General features: G+C 43.7%; 2 protein-coding genes across 2 annotated transcripts in view; one reads left to right on the plus strand and one right to left on the minus strand.

Moving 5' to 3' along the window:
• LOC128948762 (mastermind-like protein 3) overlaps positions 1 to 16,782 on the minus strand; it is a 29,642-nt gene extending 12,860 nt beyond the window's left edge. Inside the window, exons 1-2 of the mRNA XM_054293526.1 lie at positions 16,765 to 16,782; positions 6,605 to 8,077 (exon numbers count right to left, since the gene is read on the minus strand). Of these exons, the coding sequence (XP_054149501.1) occupies positions 6,605 to 8,077; positions 16,765 to 16,782 (1,491 nt within the window). The remainder of the gene's footprint in view (positions 1 to 6,604; positions 8,078 to 16,764) is intronic.
• Positions 16,783 to 17,157: 375 nt separating this feature from the next.
• The window catches only part of LOC128948763 (CUB and sushi domain-containing protein 2-like), a gene marked incomplete at its 3' end in the record, with an annotated part of 56,266 nt that continues 53,817 nt past the window's right edge, over positions 17,158 to 19,606 (plus strand). The window contains exons 1-2 of the mRNA XM_054293527.1: positions 17,158 to 17,213; positions 17,356 to 17,468. Of these exons, the coding sequence (XP_054149502.1) occupies positions 17,158 to 17,213; positions 17,356 to 17,468 (169 nt within the window). The remainder of the gene's footprint in view (positions 17,214 to 17,355; positions 17,469 to 19,606) is intronic.

A 19,606-nucleotide genomic window follows, 5' to 3' on the forward strand; every position in this document is an offset into this window, starting at 1 on the left:
ACAATGCATGATAAATTGCTGATTGTGAGAAGATCATTGCTTGCTGTTGGATGACTTACACACATTGATTTTTCCTAACAACGCTAATTATCATAATAGTTTCTCCACATATATTACATAAAGTTTCCTCTCAGCAAGCAAAAATTATTTCAGGTCTTTGAGTCCCAAATTGCAAAGAATAAAGATGGAGAAAGGAAGGATTTACAAACTATCTCCTTGCCTTTTATTATGCAGATCAAAGGTCCAACCCACTGGATCTTACTTCATCTTGAAGAGATGGGAACAACATTCAAGAAAGCACAGGCATTGTGCAATGAAGCTGTGATCACAGTGGGTTGTTTTCTGCAAAGTTATGATCTAATTTTGTGAGGCCAAAAAAAGTCTTTGAGAAAGGAGAATGCAATTCCAAAGAACAAGGGGAAAAACCCCCACAATTTCTCCAATTTCATTAAGATGCACAGGGGCAAACAGTGCAGTCCTTATGTAAGTGCTCCCATTGACTAAGGTTGTGTAGGTGAGAAATCTCTCACTAAGTTGAAAAGGAAAAGCACAGTCTATTAATAGGAAATTAAAAGTGGTGGAATAGATAAGAAAAATGGAGGAGAGAGAAAGAGAGACCAGGTATTGTATTCTCAATTAACTGAAAATCAATCACACTGACACCCAGAGCTTCACCCACTGCAGACACACAAGCTTTTTGGTACATACAGTTTCCCCATTGTGTTCCTTTTACCTGGGGGATGTGAGCAGGTGCTTGGGGAACCACAGAAATTATTCTCCTTGATTCTGGACTAGCAACCCCCACGGAGTCAGATGGATAAAGTGAATGCATCTTCAGACTGACCACATACACTAAATTTTACAATACATCCATGTACACTGTGTAGTTTGTGATACACATAGTAATTATGCCAGAAATGTCTTAAAAGGCTTTAAATATTTCTGTTCTATGCACGTCTGTGAGAACAGTGAAGTTGTCTTCAAGTGATGGGACCAGTTTCACATGATATGGGGGGTTTGAAAGTTACTCTCCCAAAAAAATCACTTAAAATTGCTTTTCCATCTGCAAGGCTGCAAGGGTTTGTAACCCTAATTTACTGCATTCTCCTGCCATAGACAAATCCCCTAGGGTGTGCATGTCCTATGCCACTTAACAATAGAACATTCCTACCTGTTTTGTTTTGTTTCAGCCATCTGTGATAAGGGCACACTGCAAATAATCTCAATCCAGTGAAGCTGTTCCATAGTCTGGAACGCTGCAATTCTGGTTGAGATGGATTAGCAGTCAGACTGCAGATGTAGAGGCCAAATTCATCTCATGGATGGTGCTGCAACATTAGTGAGATTATAGCTGAGATTCCCCAGTTCTTCACCTGTCCCATGACTGGTTAAAAAACCATTTACTATGACAACAAATATTTCATACTATTTCCATCTGCCAGAGGTATACAGACCACAGAAAGCCATGGTGTCTGCAGTAATTTCCTGTGAGCTGTGACAACACCAGAAAAAGGTCCTGTGCTATTAAAGGGGTAAGGAGGGGAAGTAGAGAGATAAAAGCTGGATGAGGGGAAACAGGAGGTAAACTTCAGCAGGGAACTTAGACAGAGAGAAAGAAAAATGCCTTATGGAGTAGTGGGAGAGAGAAAAGAAGCAGACAAATAATATAGGACAGATTGAAACAAAAAAAACCAACAAAAACAAAAAATCCCCCCAACCTGCTGGATTCAGAGGGAAATAAATACACACTGGAAAAATAATTCCCTGGAAAGTGCATGCTGGGCAGTCTCAGGAATCTTGCTTTCTCTAGGCAATACTATGTACAAAAATGATTTTAAAAGTCAGATGCTTTTGAGGATGTTTACTCTTCAAGGAATGTCATGTCACAAAAGGAGGAGTCATCTCAGGACAGACCTTACACTCTCTCTAGGTAGACACTTTCAAATTTTTTTCTTTCTATTTTTCAAAGACACAGACTTTTCTCCAGTTTCTCCAAACAAAAGGCATTTCACATGTTTACCTGTTTCTCAAACCAGATTTTAACCAGAAGTGAGAGATCTGACAGAACAGATTCAACAGAAGGGTACTGGCATGAGCCAAAGACTAAGCCTCTGGAGTGAGTAATCAGCTTTAACACTGCCCAAGTGTGAAACAGAAGCGAAAAGGAGACAGAGGAAATGCAATTTTGTGACAATGCTGCTAAAGTTGGGCTTGCTTTCTCATGAGGTACTTGGTCCTCTCCGGGCAGCTCCTCTCTTACTGTCCAGGAAGAGCTGCTAACAAGCTCCCACCGGGTGTAAATGAGGACTAAGCCCCTGTCTGGGAGATGTGCTGCCACAGAATGGGTGGCTTTGTCCCAGTGTGTAAGATATGCTTGCAGGCTAAGGCACACAAAATGTTCCTCTCACACATGAAAAAGGGGCTGAGTGTGAGTGGGAGGACTCCAGAATGCAACAACAGAACAAAGAATACAGGGAGCAGCTGATCTGCTCCCCTCCTTATTAACAAGTTTGGCTGTGGCAGACAACACTGAGCTGGTGAGCATTAACATAGAGAGGGCAAGCTTCCCATTGCCCATGAGGAATGAAATCTTTGCTGAGAGAGCAGAAGCCACGTTCTTCAGCAAATTAGATGCATCAGCTGGGGTTTGGCAGAACCTCCTGAGCAAAGGACTCCAAATCTGCACTTAACCACTCACTTGGACAGTCTTTCAAGAGATCTTGAGTGTTCCTACTATGGACACTCACACGTTGCAACGTTAGGAAATCTTTCTGCAGGGAACACACATACCGATAACCTAATGCTTCTATGTGGCATAAGGCTTGACTATTTAGAAATGTTTTGGAAAGCATCAGAAATAGGACCCACAAAGATAAAATGAAAGACAAAATACGAAGTCAGAGATGTGAGGTACACCTTGGTGGTGATGTGGAACATCCTAGCCATGCCGGGAGTACAGACTGACCATCAGAGAGCACTCCTTCACACAGACACAGGTCAGGTGCATGCTGAGCTCAGAGCAGCTGGAATGGGCTATGAGATTGGAAAGCTAAAACTGATGATGCTAACTTGCGCTTTCAGGAAAAAAATGGCACAAAAAACCACCAGGAAAGGGTAGCACTCTATGTAAAAATATGCTGCTACTGGCTATAGACTTTTCAAAACCACAGTGCTTCACAACTGCAGTTGTAATGAATAAAACTGAAGGAGAGTTGATTGGCACACACTGAATCATTAAACTATTGGATCTTACTAAATAACAGGACAAACTGCTCTTTATGTAGCAACCTAGATCATGTAGGAAGGAAAAGAAGTAAAACAGAGGACATTTAATATACATTTTGTGCAGTCAGTAATACAAAATATCTGCTTCTAAAAATAACACAAAACATTTTCTTTACAGATGTGAATAATACACACTGTAAGTCTTCATGAAACTTGACAAGGAAAAAATCACACAACGCTGTATTTTTATAAATCTTAAACAAATGGAGAAGTTTCTATGAATCAAAGAGTTACCACTTCAACTGTGTTTTATAAAGTGGAAAAGACCAGTTATTCTGACACATTCTCTAGCCAAGCAATGGAACAACTGGTTTCAGCTCTCTACCAGCAGTAACTTGGAGGATTTAGCAGTATTCACTTTGGCATGCAAAACCAGACTGAGCAGATGATGCATCTTGATTGCATAAGATTAAAACAAAGGGCAGATAATTAAATATGAAATATGCTTGCAGGATGGTGTCATTTCTCTCCTTCATTCGCATCTCTACAATTTTAAACAAAATAACTAGTGGTTTCATTAGGAAACAATTGCAGCATTCTCACAGTCCCATGCAGGCAAATAGCTGCAGTCTAGTTTTACTGTTCTTACACCCACAGAGAATTCTGTTTTGTTTTGACCTCTCATTACTTTCCCTCACACACTTGGCTCCAAACATCAAATTTTGCCTCAGCCATTCAACAGTTATTCCTTTGGGCTGGTTTTTTTTCTTACCATTATGCATTCATATAGAACAGCTGGAACTAAGAAAAAGCACAGTTAATTATTTCTAAATTTCCCAAAGAAAACCTTTTTACTTTTCTTCAGTTTGAAATTACTTTTTGGTTTGAGGAAGAAGAGAAAAATTGCCTCACATAAAACCTTGCATAGATCTCAAAAACTTAATGGAACATTTTAGCTTAAAAAACAGTGTAATTTTTGAGAAGGAGGTGGGTTCAGGTTTTCTCCCTTTTATTTCTAAAATAATATAAAAAGTCTAAACAAAGCGATTGTTGTGTCTTGAGGGGGGAACTGATTTCTTTTATTATGACATGAGAACCACAAGAGAAGAGAATCTCTATCCCTCAAATACCAAGCAAATCTGTGCAAATCTACTTGCTGGGTTAGCCTATGAGCCCCAGCCAAGTAAGAATGGAAGAACCACCCAGAAAAAAACAAGACCAAAAACGGGCAACACCTGCCACATGCTCACAAACTAACAAATGGTTTTGGGGCAGATCAGGGGACATGGAGCAAGGTAGAGAGCAGGGAATTCTGAGTCTGACCAAGGGGAGAACAGTCAGGTATGAGGTAATATTGGTAGGAAAGAGTCTTGGTAAGGTAGACAAGTCAGGACCGACCATGAGGTTTTTTGGATATCGACGAGTCAGAATCTGCCTCTGGATTTAACACTCCGCTCCAGAAAAAAAATCCCATCAAAATTACCTTCAGGGCACCTCTGAAAAAATCCCTGACTCAAACAAACTATCCCTGACTATAACAAACTATGTATGGCTCTGCCCTAAGCTTCTTCTTTATAAGTCACAGAAATGACTTAATATCTGGACTTGTTTATGAAAGAATATCTAATTCTATCCAAATATCCAGTTTTTCCTACACTTATAAGAAAAAAGGAACTGAATGAGATTAGATAAATGAAACCTTGGCTATCCATTCATATTGTGGAATTGCAGAGAGATATTAACATGAATTTCTCAACTTATGAAATGGAGGAGATGGCATTAACTCTTCCACACAGGCAGGTCATCCTCTCAGCTCTTTGATGGGTCTTTGAGTTCAGCAGATTTAACAAAAGCAAAGGCAAGAAACAATAAAGCATTGGCAGCATGACCAAGCATCCTCCGCCTCTTAGTTACAAAATGACAAACCTGTAGCTACAATTACAGTCTAAGTCATTATTGCAATATTTCTCTAGATAAGCCTTTTCCAAAAGAAGAGGCTTTAGATCACCTATGTCTAATAAAATAGGCAAGCAGAATTAATATAAAAATATGAACCTTTGAGCTGTCACCATACATCCTGAACCAAAACCACGAGGCAGATGAACATTTCTTTTTGTTTTGCAGTTAACTTTAAATAATATGTGATGTGGTCTGACCTGGTAAAGCTCCTACTTCTCCTTATTGGTTGATCCCCAAACTCCATAAGCTGAAGGAATAACAAAATTTGCTGTATTTCTACATGCATTACAGTGTGAGTCACAGCTAAACCATGCTCAGAATGAAGTATTCCCTGTAGGTGGTGTGTAAACAGCTAATTTGGTGAAAAGATGTTATGCTAAAATGATCAACCATCAATTCTATGAGTGTATTGTACACTATTGGTGTATATCAGATTTCTTGACCTGTTTTGGTGGCACATAACTTCTGCAAAGACATCACTTTGAGAATTGATTATTAACTTTAATCCATTTTAAAACTCTCAATACAACATTTAGAAAATTTGTTCTTGAACCTTTCCATGGGCAGATCTTTACAGGGGCTGCACAGCTAGGAACACCCTGCTGACCGAGGAGGTGATAGGGCATTGATATAAGCAATATTCCAACTGGTTATTAACTCATTACAAAGTATTCCCCACGCCTGGCAACTGCTGCACCAGAGCTTAGCATGGAATACACGAGACAGTGATGCCAGGGCTCTGAAGCCAACATGGCTTTAGCCTCTTGCTGAAAGACAAAATACTTGGGGTTGCTAACGACTACTTGAAAGTCCCAGAATAAACCATCTCATCATCATGGCCCAAGCACCACTAAAAGCATTCTGTTGTTCTTACTTTTTCCAGTTAAAACCAAAAGCACTCAGAACCCAAAATATTTTTCCTTTGCTCCCAGAGCCAAAATGCCAAAAATGCTGTTTAGAGGTAGCTTGATCTCTACCCCAAGAAGAAGGGACCAGCTGCTCCATCTTTTTTTCACAATGCTCGCTACACTGTGGTGAACTAAGCCATGCAGTGGTTTGGGATCCACAACCACCAAGTCTTGCATTACAAAAAAAAGGAAATAAACCCTCCAAGGAAGAATGACTTCTAACTCAAAATTTCCCAGAGTGGCCCCAAGCACTCATCAGAAGAGACACAGGGAGAGAGCACTGAATTAACAACTGAAGCATAGTGCAACATAATTTCAGTTCTTAAAATAATCAGGCTGCAATACCACATGAAAAATCCAAGAAGCATCTGCAATGACATTCCATATTTTCCAGGAGAAAGAGGAGACAAATGGAGGAGACTGCACAAAGAGGTGTCAGACTCTGTATTAGCAACACAAGAGGCCCACTGTACAAAGCCCTTGTATCAGCCTCTGGTTGTGCACTCACTTACCTGACCAAGGGCAGGGAGTGCTGCATATCCCACGGGCTGATTTATCATTCCTTTCTGCTTCATGATGAGCATGCGTTTCTGCTCCTCGCTCAGGTGTGCCACGTGGGCTGGCACCTGGGCCTGCTGGGCCTGCTGCTGCTGCTGGATGTAGGGCACCATGGTGTTCTTCCCGGGGTTTGCCATTGCCGGGGCCATCATCTGACCCAGCTCAGTGCTGAAATGGGTCAGAGGTTTGGTGTTGCCATAAGAAAGCAGATTGGGCTGCTTGCCCAAGGAGTTTGTGACCAAATTATTTGGCTGCTGACTGATCATGTTCATATGATTTTGAGGGAGGTAGTTATTGATTGTGGTCTTCTGGGGGTTGTTTGCCATAGGAGGCACTACAGGGTTTTGGTTGTTAAAGGCTTGAGAATACATCATTGGGCTATTTGGTTTGTCTGCACTGAAGGGTGCTCCGTAGGGACTGGATGGAGGCCCCCCTGGTGACCAGCTTGAGGGCTGATTTGGGTGCTGCTGCTTCTGCTGCATGAGCTTGGCCCTTTGCTGCTGCTGGGCTGCCATCTGCTTGAGCTGCTCGGCTGGGGACAGGTCAGCGCTGGGGCCAGGCCCTGAGCCCGCCACGGCCGAGGCCGCGCTCATCAGGAAGCCATTCCCGGAGCGCCCCTGCGTTTGTCCGGGAGTGTGGGCCTGGCCGGGGGTCTGAGGGGACTGCACCACACAATTTGCTGGAGAGCCAGCAGGGACTGGGGCCAGCGGCGCGCTGGATGCTGAGGCAACGCTGGAGCCTGAGGAGATGTTGGAAAATGGAGGACCGGAAGAAGATGGTCTGACCTGGGGAGATCCCAATGGGACATGAGTGAATGGAGAATGGGATGGATCACTTTTCACGCTCGCGCTCTCCTGAGTCTCTGTGGCAGGCCTGGGATATTCAGGCTCCTTCTTCTCTTCAAAGTCTTCATTGAACAAATCCTGTATATCATCTTCTGGGACGGTGTTCGCCAGCTCGTCTATGAGCTCCTGCCACTCCTGATCATTTAGGTTAATGTCTGAGAAGAGCTTGTTCTGATTGGAAAGAGATGTTTCAGAAGTGTCTATGCAGTTGGAGTCATCCAGGGGCTCTTGCTTTAGCTCCTTGTTGTGCAGGATGTTAAAACCATCATCCAGCTCGCTGCAGCCGTTAACAGGGAGCTTTATCTCAGAAAGCCCACCGTTTTCACCCAAGTCTTCCAGACTACTCCTGTGAGTTCCACTGTTCTGCAGGAGCACAGGAGCTTTCATGTCAAGCTGGTGAAGAGGAGAAACAGCAGGCAAAGGCAGATTAATGGGCAAGCTGTTGATTGCCTCAATGCCTGGCCCATCCTTGCGTGTCCGCTTGCTGGTTGGAGAAAAGCCCCCATCGCAAACTCCATTCTGCTGCTCTCCATTGAGAGGTGAACGTGCGCCTTCCAACTTCCTTTTGACTGTCTCTTGAAGCTTAAAGAAAACAAGAGGAAAGGAAAAAATTAACCATTTGCAGACGCAAAAGAAGTGCTCATGGGCACTGTGACAAGAGGCTCCTCATCAAGCCAGTGACAATAAGTTTCAAAACTGGTTAGGAGGTTTCTCTGATTTCATTCTTATGCCTCGATCACTTTGAAAACACAGTCTAAAAACCCCCCAACAACCAAACACTTCCCACTGTCCCAAACCAAACCTTCCTTTGACTAGGAAAGCAGAACTGTAAAATTTTATGTCTGTGCTTTCCAAGCTGAATCTGTGCTAGCTTCCAAGAAATTTAGGGAGCAAGTTGACTAATTTGACATTTTAGTGCCTAATACAGGGATAAGATTTAAACAGTGTGCCTAACACAGTGAGGAGTCTTAAAATGGAATTTTAAAAAAGAGAAAAAAGGAATCACTAAAACTTACTAGTCACTCCAAATTTTTTTGTTGTTGTTGGAAGTTTCTAGAAGCTTCTTAAAAAAGTAACTGCAATATAATTGATTGACTACTTATATTGAAATGTGTTGTTGACAAAAAAAAAATTGCATAGTTTCATTTGCTTAGCCCTATGTTCTTGGCTAACACATTGAGAATCACTTTTAAGGGAGAAAAAAAAAATCCACCCTAGAAAACAGAAGGTGCTTTGCATAACTTTAACTCAATCAAATAATGAAAAAAAAAAAAGGAATCAACTATGTGACTATGTGCTAAGGGCTAACATAAAACATAAATAGCTAACAGAAATAATGGCCAGGCAAGTCTACAGAAAAGCAAATAAATTGGAATATAGGAATTTTATAAAAAAATAGTGTATTAACATCAGTTTTGAATCTGGTTGTAGAAGCATAGCAAAGAACTGCAGCAAGCAGCAGTCCTCCCCACTCACACCCAAGCAGAGTCCTTTACTTATGTACCAGGCTAAAAAAGCGTCTCTCTTCACTAAGGCAAAAAACAATAGTGGGGAGGGGAGGAAGCAAAGAGGTCACAGCTCCAGCAAACGCCTTCAGGACACGCTTGCATCCTTGATACTAGAACAACAGAAGACAAAATACTGAAAGATTTTATCAGTTTTTAAAGTATTCTTACTGGTAGGAAAGTCCCAGATATGCAACTCCCACCCCTTCCCTAACCTAGAGGTCCTCAACCTTCTTTCTTCTCATAATCCAGATCTCATTTATTTCTCCCCTCCCAGAGGGCTGGTCCCCCTTTCATCCCATGCATAAGATGGGCAAGCAAACCCGTATCTTGCCCGGGTTCTGGGAAGGCTGTGCCCTTCTCTTGCCCCTCTTTCATCACACAGTGCAGAGGGATGTGGCCAGCACAGGCATTGCTGCAGCCACAGCTCAGCGTGCATGGGACACCAAGCTACTGTGAGGCTGCTCTTTTGCAGAGAGCCAGGCAGAAAGACAGTGCCATGAGCCTAAGCAGACCATCAACTCCTTGATTTTCACTGGAGCAGATCAGCTTTTTAATGTGGGAAGTCACTGTTGGCATAAGTGGCCAAGACTTTACTGCCTGTTCCACCCTGCACAAAGCCAGTGTGTGCCAAGCCTCCTGCAGGCAGAAATTCCTCCCCTTTGTGCTTCTGTGGTGCCACACAGACCAGCTGCCCTGTAACCACAGCCTCTGCCCCATGGCTGGGCTCCCCTCTCCAGTGTCTGGTCTCAAAACCCTGAATTTGGAGAGGTGTGGATGCTCATCTTGGAGATGAGAAGGTTCTGGGCAGACCTTTATAGCACCTTCCAGCACCCAGAGGGCCTACAAGAGAGCTGGAGAAGGACTTCTACAAGTGACAGGACAAGTTTGAAATGGATTCAAACTGACAGAAGGTGGGTTTAGGTTAGATATTAGTAAGAAATTCTTCCCGGTGAGGATGGTGAGGTGTTGGCACAGGTTGGTCAGTTGATGTAATGGGTTAAAATAGCATATTTATGTAAATGTAAAAATAGTATACTTAAATACTGCCCTTAATGGGCCCCTCCCACAATTTACAGCTGAAATCACCCATTTCAGCTCCTAAGCCATCACACTGCAAAGTCCCTATTGCCACAGCAGAAAAACTGCATTCCCCCAACAGCAAGTGACTCAAGAGTGAGCCCAATGGGAATGCTCAGGCAAAACCAGGATTTGAAGAAATGTTCAAAATGTGTCATGGCCCTTTACCCCAACTTCATATTGATCAGTGCTGGGATAAAGTAAGAACAGGACATGGTGGCAGGCTTCTCATCATGAAGTAAAGTTCTATAAGGAAAATATGGGGGAAAAAATTCCCTAATGACAAGGCAGGGACCAGTGAGAGTGATTATCTCCTGAGGAATACAAGTGAACTGACTCCATACATTTTGCAAGTTTGAATGAATACTCTACAAAAATATTGGTGAGAGTGATATGCTTTAACATGGTTTCACACTTCCAGGTTTTAAAACATTTACCATTTTATCCTGAATCTATCACCTTATTTGTATATGAATATACAAATTCAAAAGAATTTTCCAAAAAAATCAAAACTATCTAGTGGAAAATAACCAAATAACCAGCCCTAAAAATATCAGTTCCTAAAGTTTCATCATGTGCTGGAACTTGTATGTCCCCCTGTACAAATAGACAGTGACTTTAGCCCAGTATATAAATATTCATAATCATGTTATTATGCATTACAACAAAAAGCAGCTTGACATGAAAACTATTTTCTATGAAATATGAAACATACAGAAGTCGTGCTTTTTTGTAAAAAGAAATTAAATTAAATCTATTCTAATTTTGTTTATCCACATCGTTCTCCTTCAGAAGCTTTTGGATTTGGGGGGGCTAACAGGCACTAATATTTTTGTCTTCTTTGTTTGCTCATTGAAAAACTGTAGGTAGACAAAGACTTAATGTGAAAGGTTTGTTAGAAGGCAACATGCTGGGGAAGCCTCTTGATTCCAGCATTTTGGGGGAGTTGGGAGCCATGACAATAAATGTATCTCCTTTTTTTTGAGGTACAATGCAGAAATACTCTTATCAAATGATTTTAATGAAATATTTCCTTTTCATATCTTGATTTAATTCCCAATCACCATATGAACTCTTGAATGGTTTGGATATCCTACACTGAGCATATACTGGCAAACAGTTTACCACAATCAGGATTCCAGAGTGTCTTAGACTAAAACCCCAGCACTTCCCCTTCCCTCTATAAACACAATCCCTGAAGTAAAATAGTACCTTTTAAAGTACCCTCTCTCTCCTTCTCAGTACAAGCACACAGTTTGTGCATGTTTTATGGCATGCATTGTGAAGATATTAGCAGGAGCTGAGAGATTTAGGTCTCGGAACAGAAGATTGTTGACACATAGAATAAAAACAAAAGGAAAATATCAAAATCAAAGGAAAATATTGAAATAAAACAACCCCCTTTCAGCTTCACAAACTTTTAGCTTTATTCACACAAAATACTTGGCTGATGAATCTTCATTTCACTGCTGTTTTCTACCCCAAAGCACAAGAGGGGGAAGCAGGACTATCAGTTCTTTATAAGCCTTTGAAAAAACTCTAGTCGCAGACTGAGAAAAGGTCAGATTTTGGCAGGTTGACTTTTTAAATGGCTCTCGGTTGGAGGAGAGGCAGGGGCACAGAAACACAAACACACACCGAGCTGAAGGGTTGGGATGCAGCCCATCCTGAAACCCTGGCCAGCGCTGCTCGGACAGGCCGTGGCAGAGCCAGCAGATGCACGGCAGTGTGGGGAGGCTGTGGCAGGGCTTTCATCAGTGAGGAGAGGCTGCTGCGCTTCATCTCCCCAGCAGCAATCCATCTCTCAAAAGGAACGAGACAGAGGTGCAGTTGTTATAGCAACAGCCGGGCCCATCCTCCACCAGGAGCTGCCTTGGTGGGCGGCTGCTCCAGCCCCAGCGCACGGCAGGGACTGAGGCTGTGGCACCAGAACATCCTTTCATTGCTCCTCAAAGAACAGCACAAAAACCAGGGCGAGGCGGGGAGCCGAGAGGATAAATTCTCTCTATGCCCTGTTCACAGGGTCTGACACAGGTCCACTGCTCCTCTGAGCCCCCAGAGCAGGAGGCTGATGTCACTTTGTCACGTGTTTTTGTGTACCAGCTGCATGCAGCCACTGACTTTCCTCTGCCTAGGGCAGCTCCAGCAGCTTCAATACAAGACAAAGGCAGCAATTCTGAGAGGTTTGGTGCACTTGGCTTCCCAGCTCTGCTGGAATGTGCCCTGCTCTGGAGTTATCTTTGGGCTTTGGCTAGTTTCTCTGCTTTCCCACCAGGAGCAAAGTCCATCTCACTCAGAGGATATGCATGGTTACAAAAAACAGGGCTTATTATCTTCTCCACATGCTCTTCTGAGACTCTTTCTGTTAAAAATTGATCATTTCAGTTCTTCATGTTGAATCAGTCTGGCCCACCAGTCACCATGACCTTCAGTTCCTTTCCATGAAATGAATTTAAGTCTTGGGTCTTCCTCTAGGGTTTCTACTCTCCCTCCCAACAGTGTGACCATGTTCACAGGGGTCTTAGGATGAGGGAAGAGATGAGGATCTGACTCCATGTTTCAGAAGGCTGATTTATTATTTTATTATATATATTACATTAAAACTATACTTAAAGAATAGAAGAAAGGATTTCATCAGAAGGCTGGCTAAGAATAGAATAGGAAAGAATGATAGCAAAGGTTTGTGACTCGGCTCTCTGTCCAAGCCAGCTGACTGTGACTGGCCATTAATTACAAACATCCAACATGGGCCAATCACAGATGCACCTGTTGCATTCCATAGCAGCAGATAATGATTGTTTACATTTTGTTCCTGAGGCCTCTTGGCTTCTCAGGAGGAAAAATCCTAAGGAAAGAAATTTTCATAAAAGAGGTCTGCAACACACCAGTGTGTCTGTTCCTGAGTTTTCCCCCTCTTTCTTCTCCCTTCTTCTCCTAGAGCTTCTATAGAAAGATCTTGGTACTTCTTACCTCCAACAGGGAGTAGTTACCATGAGCTCTGCCAAACACCCCCCCCAATTCAGCAGTCTCCAGCCTGTACCCTAAAGACTGAGCAAAGTTTCCTACTTAACTTCTTGTGCTGTGCTTAAATCCTATCAACAATTCAGGGAGTGTCCCAGGGGTGGCTATGAAGTGACACTAAGCAAGTGGATTTGACATGACAGCATCTAAGATCAGTAAGGAATAATCAGCATTTCCATTTGCATGCCAGAAATTCAGCTTCAACCTTTGAAAGGATTTTTTGCATGCACCTCCTTGCTGTATCACCTCTGACACTGCCATTCAAAAGCCAATGTTGCCTGAGGTACAGCCACATCTTGTCACCAGTGTTTTAAGCCTACCAGCTCCACAGCAGCTTCCCAATGACACTTGCAGTGTCCTGCAGAGATCTGTCTCATTTAATCCTGCTTTGGCCCAATGGGGTAAACACTGGCAAAGCAGTGACCTCATTGCAGTGCCAGCACTGCTCCATTTGTGCAAGTCTCAGGAAGGTGTAAGAGCCTATAAGCTGAACTACTGAGCTGGCAGTACCTATTGCTGCCTCTCTCACCCAGCAGCTGCGATCTGCTCTCTCCGAAACTGTCCTTGCAGATGGCACGAGCTGCATTTTCAGGGTGTGTTATGAGAATTTAGTCAGGCAGCCTCCAATTGACGTGTCTGGGAGTTGTTCTGATAAGTCTTCACCCTTTCCAATCTGCTTCGTATCTGGACAGAAGAGAGGGTAATGATAAAAAGCACTCTGGAGATTATTAAAGCTGTGCCTCCCAAATTACCACAAATCAGGATTGAAAAGAAATGCAGGAACCTCTTGTGTTTTAAACTAAGAAGAAGCAAAACAGCACACCTGGTGCTGTTGCACGTGCACCACAGCTACTCAGCAGCTCTTTAAACTGTGTATGTGACACTGGAATGGTTTCCTGGGAAAAATCTTGTCCCAGTCCATCCTTGCACGAGCACAAGTTGTAGCAGGCTAGTGAATATGTTGATGGCATCCTGGCTGCCTAGCAAAGGGGTATGTTGGACATGAAAGCATTCCTGTCCTCTGCAAAGGAGGAGCAGCTCTGTGACACAGGCTCTGCTCTCCTTGTCATTAAGGCACCAGTAGCATGTGAGCTCTATTCCTGACTTCAGAACTGACAGACCAAAACCTTGTCTGACTGATGTAAGGGAAAAGCCCTTCCTATGCTTGGGGCAGGCAAATTATCTTCCAGCTGCTTGCAAAATACTGCCCTGGCACAACCTACATACATAATATATTACTGCAGACTATCCTCAGAGAAACTCTGAAGGAAGAACCAGAAGAGATGGTGAAGGCATGACAGAAATCCCCTGATGGCACCACAGATTGCCATGGACTGTGAGTTCCTACTGGATCTCTGTTACTACCGAAGCCTGTCTAGTGCATGATCTCTAGCAGAGAGACCAGGCGGACAGAAGGCTGAAAGCAGAAATGGCACAGTTGTCTTCCTGCACATTCACATCCCTGGTGTTAACTCCCAACACACATCACCTCGTGGCAACAGAGCTACGTGTTCCATAGGTGCATGAGGCAGCACCTTCCAGTTCCTCAAATCAGTGTGGGCTAAGTCATTCCAGGCATTCTTCCACATGGCTAAGTTCAAGTTCATGCTTTCTGAAGCAAAGTGTTTCATACAACTGGAAAAGGAAGGAAATGAGAGCCACATGGTCTACACACTGTACCTGTTCAAGCCCACAGATTTTAGTCACCCTCTTGAGGTAACACCATAAATGAGGCTTCCACTTGAAAATAATTTAAATATCAAATTAACAGATTTCCACAACTAACACATTAAAAGAAAAATCTTGTGAATAGGTCATACTGTGCTGCAAACAAAATGGTAAATTTAGCCTCCTTTTTCCCATCTGTTCCCTGAACAGGCAGCTTGGCCGAGGACATAAGTCAGCTGAAGATTTCCCTGCAAGGACAAATACCTTTAAAGGAGTGCAGGTTATCTAAGTACAGATTGAACAATTAATGATACAGTAAGAATTGCAAAGCAGACCCAAGATATTTCACCTGAAATAGCAGGATTTGAGATGGAATTCCTGCCTTCAGTCGTGCCTTTGACTCCTGCACGGGGTTTGCAGCATCCACACCAGGAATTCTCATCGTATTTGGGTCCATTTAAGAAGAACTAATGGCCAAATTGCTGATAATCGAATTTCAGGGTGCTCCAAATCTGTGTGCAAACATCTCCTCCTGCTGCTCCAGTGCTTCTGCCTCACTTTGTGACACTTTATTGATTTTTTTTCCCCCTTCCTTTTCTTCCTCTCTGCGTGGAAACAAATTAAAGCAGGAATTGGGATTGTAAATAGATAATGGGACGTGAATGCAGAGTAATCAGTGCCAGCCATGTACAGCCATACTAATTGTGCCAGGGGAGGGAAAGGGATAAATATTTCATGCCTGGATTCAGTGGGAAGTGAGAGAGCAAGGAAAGAAATAAAAAAGAGTTGAGAAGGCCTCACTTCAGTGCTTTTTCTTCAAAAAGAGTTTTGATGGCATTAACCCCTCCTTGTTTTGAATTAAGGAATTTTGTTTAATGTGGAGGATTTGGTGTCACACAAGGGAAAAACATCTCAGGTTTGGGATGAATCCACCCTTCAAGGATGTGCTGATCAAAACCAAATCCAGGGATGTGGGACAGGAGAAGTTGAGCCTCATTCAGGCAGCTTTGCTTCATTCTTGTCTGGTTTTTATCTCAGGCACTTGAATTACAGCTGTGAAAGGGAAATTTGGCTCTGCATAGCTAAAGATTATTCCTGAGGGGTTTGCTGCTGCAGAATAAACAATGAAATGGCCCTTGAGGGGTGAAAACATTGAATTTAAGGGTGTTGTCATAAAAACCAGCCAGGAGAACTTACTCAGGATGGGTTTGGGGCATCCCATGTTTGATCTCAGCCCCAAATCTGGGTTTGGGGCATCCCTTGTTTGATCTCAGCCCCAAATCTGTTTGTTTGAACTCAATCTTTGAGAAAGTTTCCAATTCAGTGGGTTCAGCTGCCTTGGAGTTCCCCAAGGATGGCAAAAAGCCACAGAGGATCCATTTCTGCTCCACCTCATCCTCCTGAAAGAGCTGGGAACAGGGATGGAGAGAATCCATGGAGAAATGATTGGGAACAACCTTAAATCCCAGTTTTAAATCATCCCAGAGCACTTCAGGATCCAGGCACGGGATAATCCAGGGTTTGGATTGTACTGTAGGTGGCAGAGATGCTTTAGTTATGCACTAATCACCCTGCCAGCTCATTAAGGGACTGGGAGCGCAGGGATGCCATTAATTAACGCTGCCAATTCCAGCCTGAGGTCACCTCTGGATGGGCTGGGTGGCTGAAGGGCTCTTCAGGTGCTCCATGGGCTGCCAGGTCTGCTGCTAAATAATGTTTAATAATCAAATCTGAAATATCTTCCGGATGGAACAGATTCCCAGGATCCTTTTGCCTTTGTTAAAAAAGCAGGGGGTGTTGGGATGTCAAAAAAGAATGTTGGAATGGTAAAAATGGGGTGTTGAAATGGCAATAAAAGGTGTTGGATGCCACTGAAAGGTGTTGGAATGCCAATAATGGGTGTTGAAATTGCACTAATTTTTAAATAAGTGATAATTAGGGATTAAAATGATTAACTTTCATTAGCAGGAACACAGAGAGCATTGGTGTCCTCACCATGGTGAATGTCACCATTGTGGACCTCAGTCTCAGTCTGAAGTGTTGTTCCAGTCTAAAACTTGGTTTGGGACAAAACTCAGCCAGGAATTGTGATCTGGAGTTAAAAATGAAGCAAACAACATCATGTTTTAAAAGGAAATAAAATTATGAACAAATATGAAGGGCTGCTGCTGGGTTCTGGAGTTGTTCATTTGTGATCCTGGCTGGAATCTTCCTCAGGTTGGGATTGGTCATAAATAAAATAAAAAATAAGGATGTTCTTGCCATCCTTTCCCTTCCTGAGTTAAAATAAACAAGATTTTGGAGTGGGGTTAACCAAATGTGAAGAGATGAGCTTGGGAATGTTCTGTGCCTTAGGAAAAAGGACTGGGAACCTCTGTAATGACAAACATGGAGCCCTCAGCAGGGATTCCCATCAGGAATATGGGGCTGGAGGTAGCCCTGGAGTGGGGAGGGGGCTCTCCTTGGCTGTGTGGTACCCACAGAGGAGTTCCCAAAGTCCTGGGGGAGGATGATTGGCCTGGAGAGGGGGATTTGGGGTGTCCTGACGTGGTCCTGACGTGGCTGTGCTGCTTTGCTCTCTTGCAGGTTCACTGGGATGAATTTGCCTGCCCCTGTGATCAGCAGCAAAAATTGGCTGAGGCTGCACTTCACCTCTGATGGCAACCACAGGCAGAAGGGCTTCAGTGCCCAGTACCAAGGTAAGGAGGGAGAAATAAATGCCCTGGCCTGGCCTCACCCACCCCAGCCAGCCTCTTTCACCTATTCCACAATCATTCCAGTTTGATTTCCTCATTCCTCAATTTCACAAATCATTCCAGTTTGATTTCCTCATTCACCCATTTCACAACCATTCTGGTTTTATTTCCCCTTGTGGCCACCCTAGAAAACGACTCCAACTCTAATTAACTCTAATGGTTTATAAAAACATTGGTCTTGTAAGCCAAAGATTGAAGACTAGAGCTGTAAGGGGATAGAATATAAGAAAATAAAGATGGTGTAGAAAGAACATGGGTCTTTTAAGCCAAAGATTGAAGACTAAAGCTGTAAGAATATAAGAAAATAAAGATGGTGTAGAAAGTGATCTTGCCCCTAAGGAGTTGCAGCTGGGCCTAATTAGCAAAGATTAGGAACAGGCCCGACTTTAACAGGCCACAGCTGTAACTAATGAGGAGAAGAGTGCTATAAAAGAGTGGGTGGGTGGTTGAGAAGGGAATTGGGGTTAGTTGTCTGTTGTGGGAAGGAGAAAGAGTCACAGAGGAGCTCTGAGGAGATGTCCATGAGAAACACCAAGCAGGTATGGAACCTTTGTGATAGGAAGCAACAGCATGGAGCCCCTGTGATAAGGAGGCAACATAAACCCTTCTTAGAGGTTACCCCCCCCATCTCAGGAAGAAAGGGCTCAAATCTTCTTTTCCAGCTCCCAAAGCTGATTTTAGGCTAAACTTCTTCCTACCCCCTAAACAACCTGAATTGCCCCTTGAGGTAAGGGGCACACACCAGCTCCAACACCACAAACAAGCCAACAACGACCCTCAGCCTCCATTTTAGAGTAACCCCAGCCAGGAATCCCCAGCTGCCTCCCTGCATGGTCCTGCTGCTGTTATTTTCCAGCTGGAATTCCCCAAAGTGTGGTGTTCATAGAAAAACCCAGCCTGGTTTGGGTTGGGAGTGACCTTAAAGCCTATCCACTGACACGTCCACTGTCCCAGGGTTCTCCAGGTCCCCTCATGGCCTTGGACATTCCCAGGGATTCAGGAGCTTCTCTAGGAAATCCATCTCAGCCCCTCCTCACCTTCACAGGGCAGAATTCAGGATTGGGATAAAGATTTCAGGATGGGGATGTTCAGGTGCTGTTGAGGGACAGGAGATCCTTTGGCAGTGAAGATTCTGCTCCTGGTGGGACCAGAATGGATTGAGTGGATTCCTTGGAGGTGTTCTCACCACTCCTGTGGTGTTTTTGAAGGAGGTTGTGGGTGCAGGATCCATGAGAGGGGGAATGAAGTTGGGAAGAAGCAGGAATGGTTTGAGTCCCCTCAGGGAGCTCCGCAGGTTTGTTCTCAAGAAGCCTTTGCTGGGAAAAAGCTCTGGAGAGGAGTCAGGGAGAAGGGAGAGGATTTTCTTTTCCTTGGATAAATCCACAGAGCTGCCTCGTTTGGGTGCTCTTAGCAGGGCTGTCATGGCCTCAACAAATGAACCACATCGTTATTTAACTTCCCTGCTTTCCTTGAACCTGTAAATCACTTTAAACTGCAAGAAAAAACAAGGAAAAAAGGACTTTAAACAAGGAAAAAAAAACCCTTTTGTTGTTGCTGTGCAGCATAAATGTCTGGAAAAAGCAGCTTCCCTGTGGATGGCTTTTCCATGGCTGTCAGGATTGCAGCTTCCACCAAAGCACCTGTCTTTGTCAGCCTTTCCCTGCACAGCAAAGTCAGGGTGAATGTCCCCATTCCCCTGCTCAGAGAAATGTCAGGGGGTTCTCATCTCATGTGCAGAGGGGATGGAGTGTTGGAAAATGAACTGAACTCCCCATTCTGAGCTGGAATCAGGACAGGACCTCAGCCCAGCTGCCAGAGGGACCTGCTCTCGTTTTCCCACTGTTTTTGTGGAGTTTGGCAGCTTCTTTCTGCCTTTCAATGCTTAAAAACCCAGCAAAACAAGCAGCCAAGCAGTGAAGATTCCCAGGGATGAAGGGAAGGTGTCTGCAGGCAGTGGGATCTGCAGGACAGGAGATGCTGAGACTTTAAAAACCTCCCTGTAACCCTTTCCACAACCTGGCCTGGCCATAAATATTTCAGTGGCGATAAATCCCTACAAAACAGGCCATGTAATTCCACAG

The sequence above is a fragment of the Melozone crissalis genome, unplaced genomic scaffold (genome assembly GCF_028551555.1).
Source record: "Melozone crissalis strain CALT ecotype California unplaced genomic scaffold, PUWL_Pcris_2 ptg000156l_1, whole genome shotgun sequence".
NCBI lineage: Eukaryota > Metazoa > Chordata > Aves > Passeriformes > Passerellidae > Melozone > Melozone crissalis.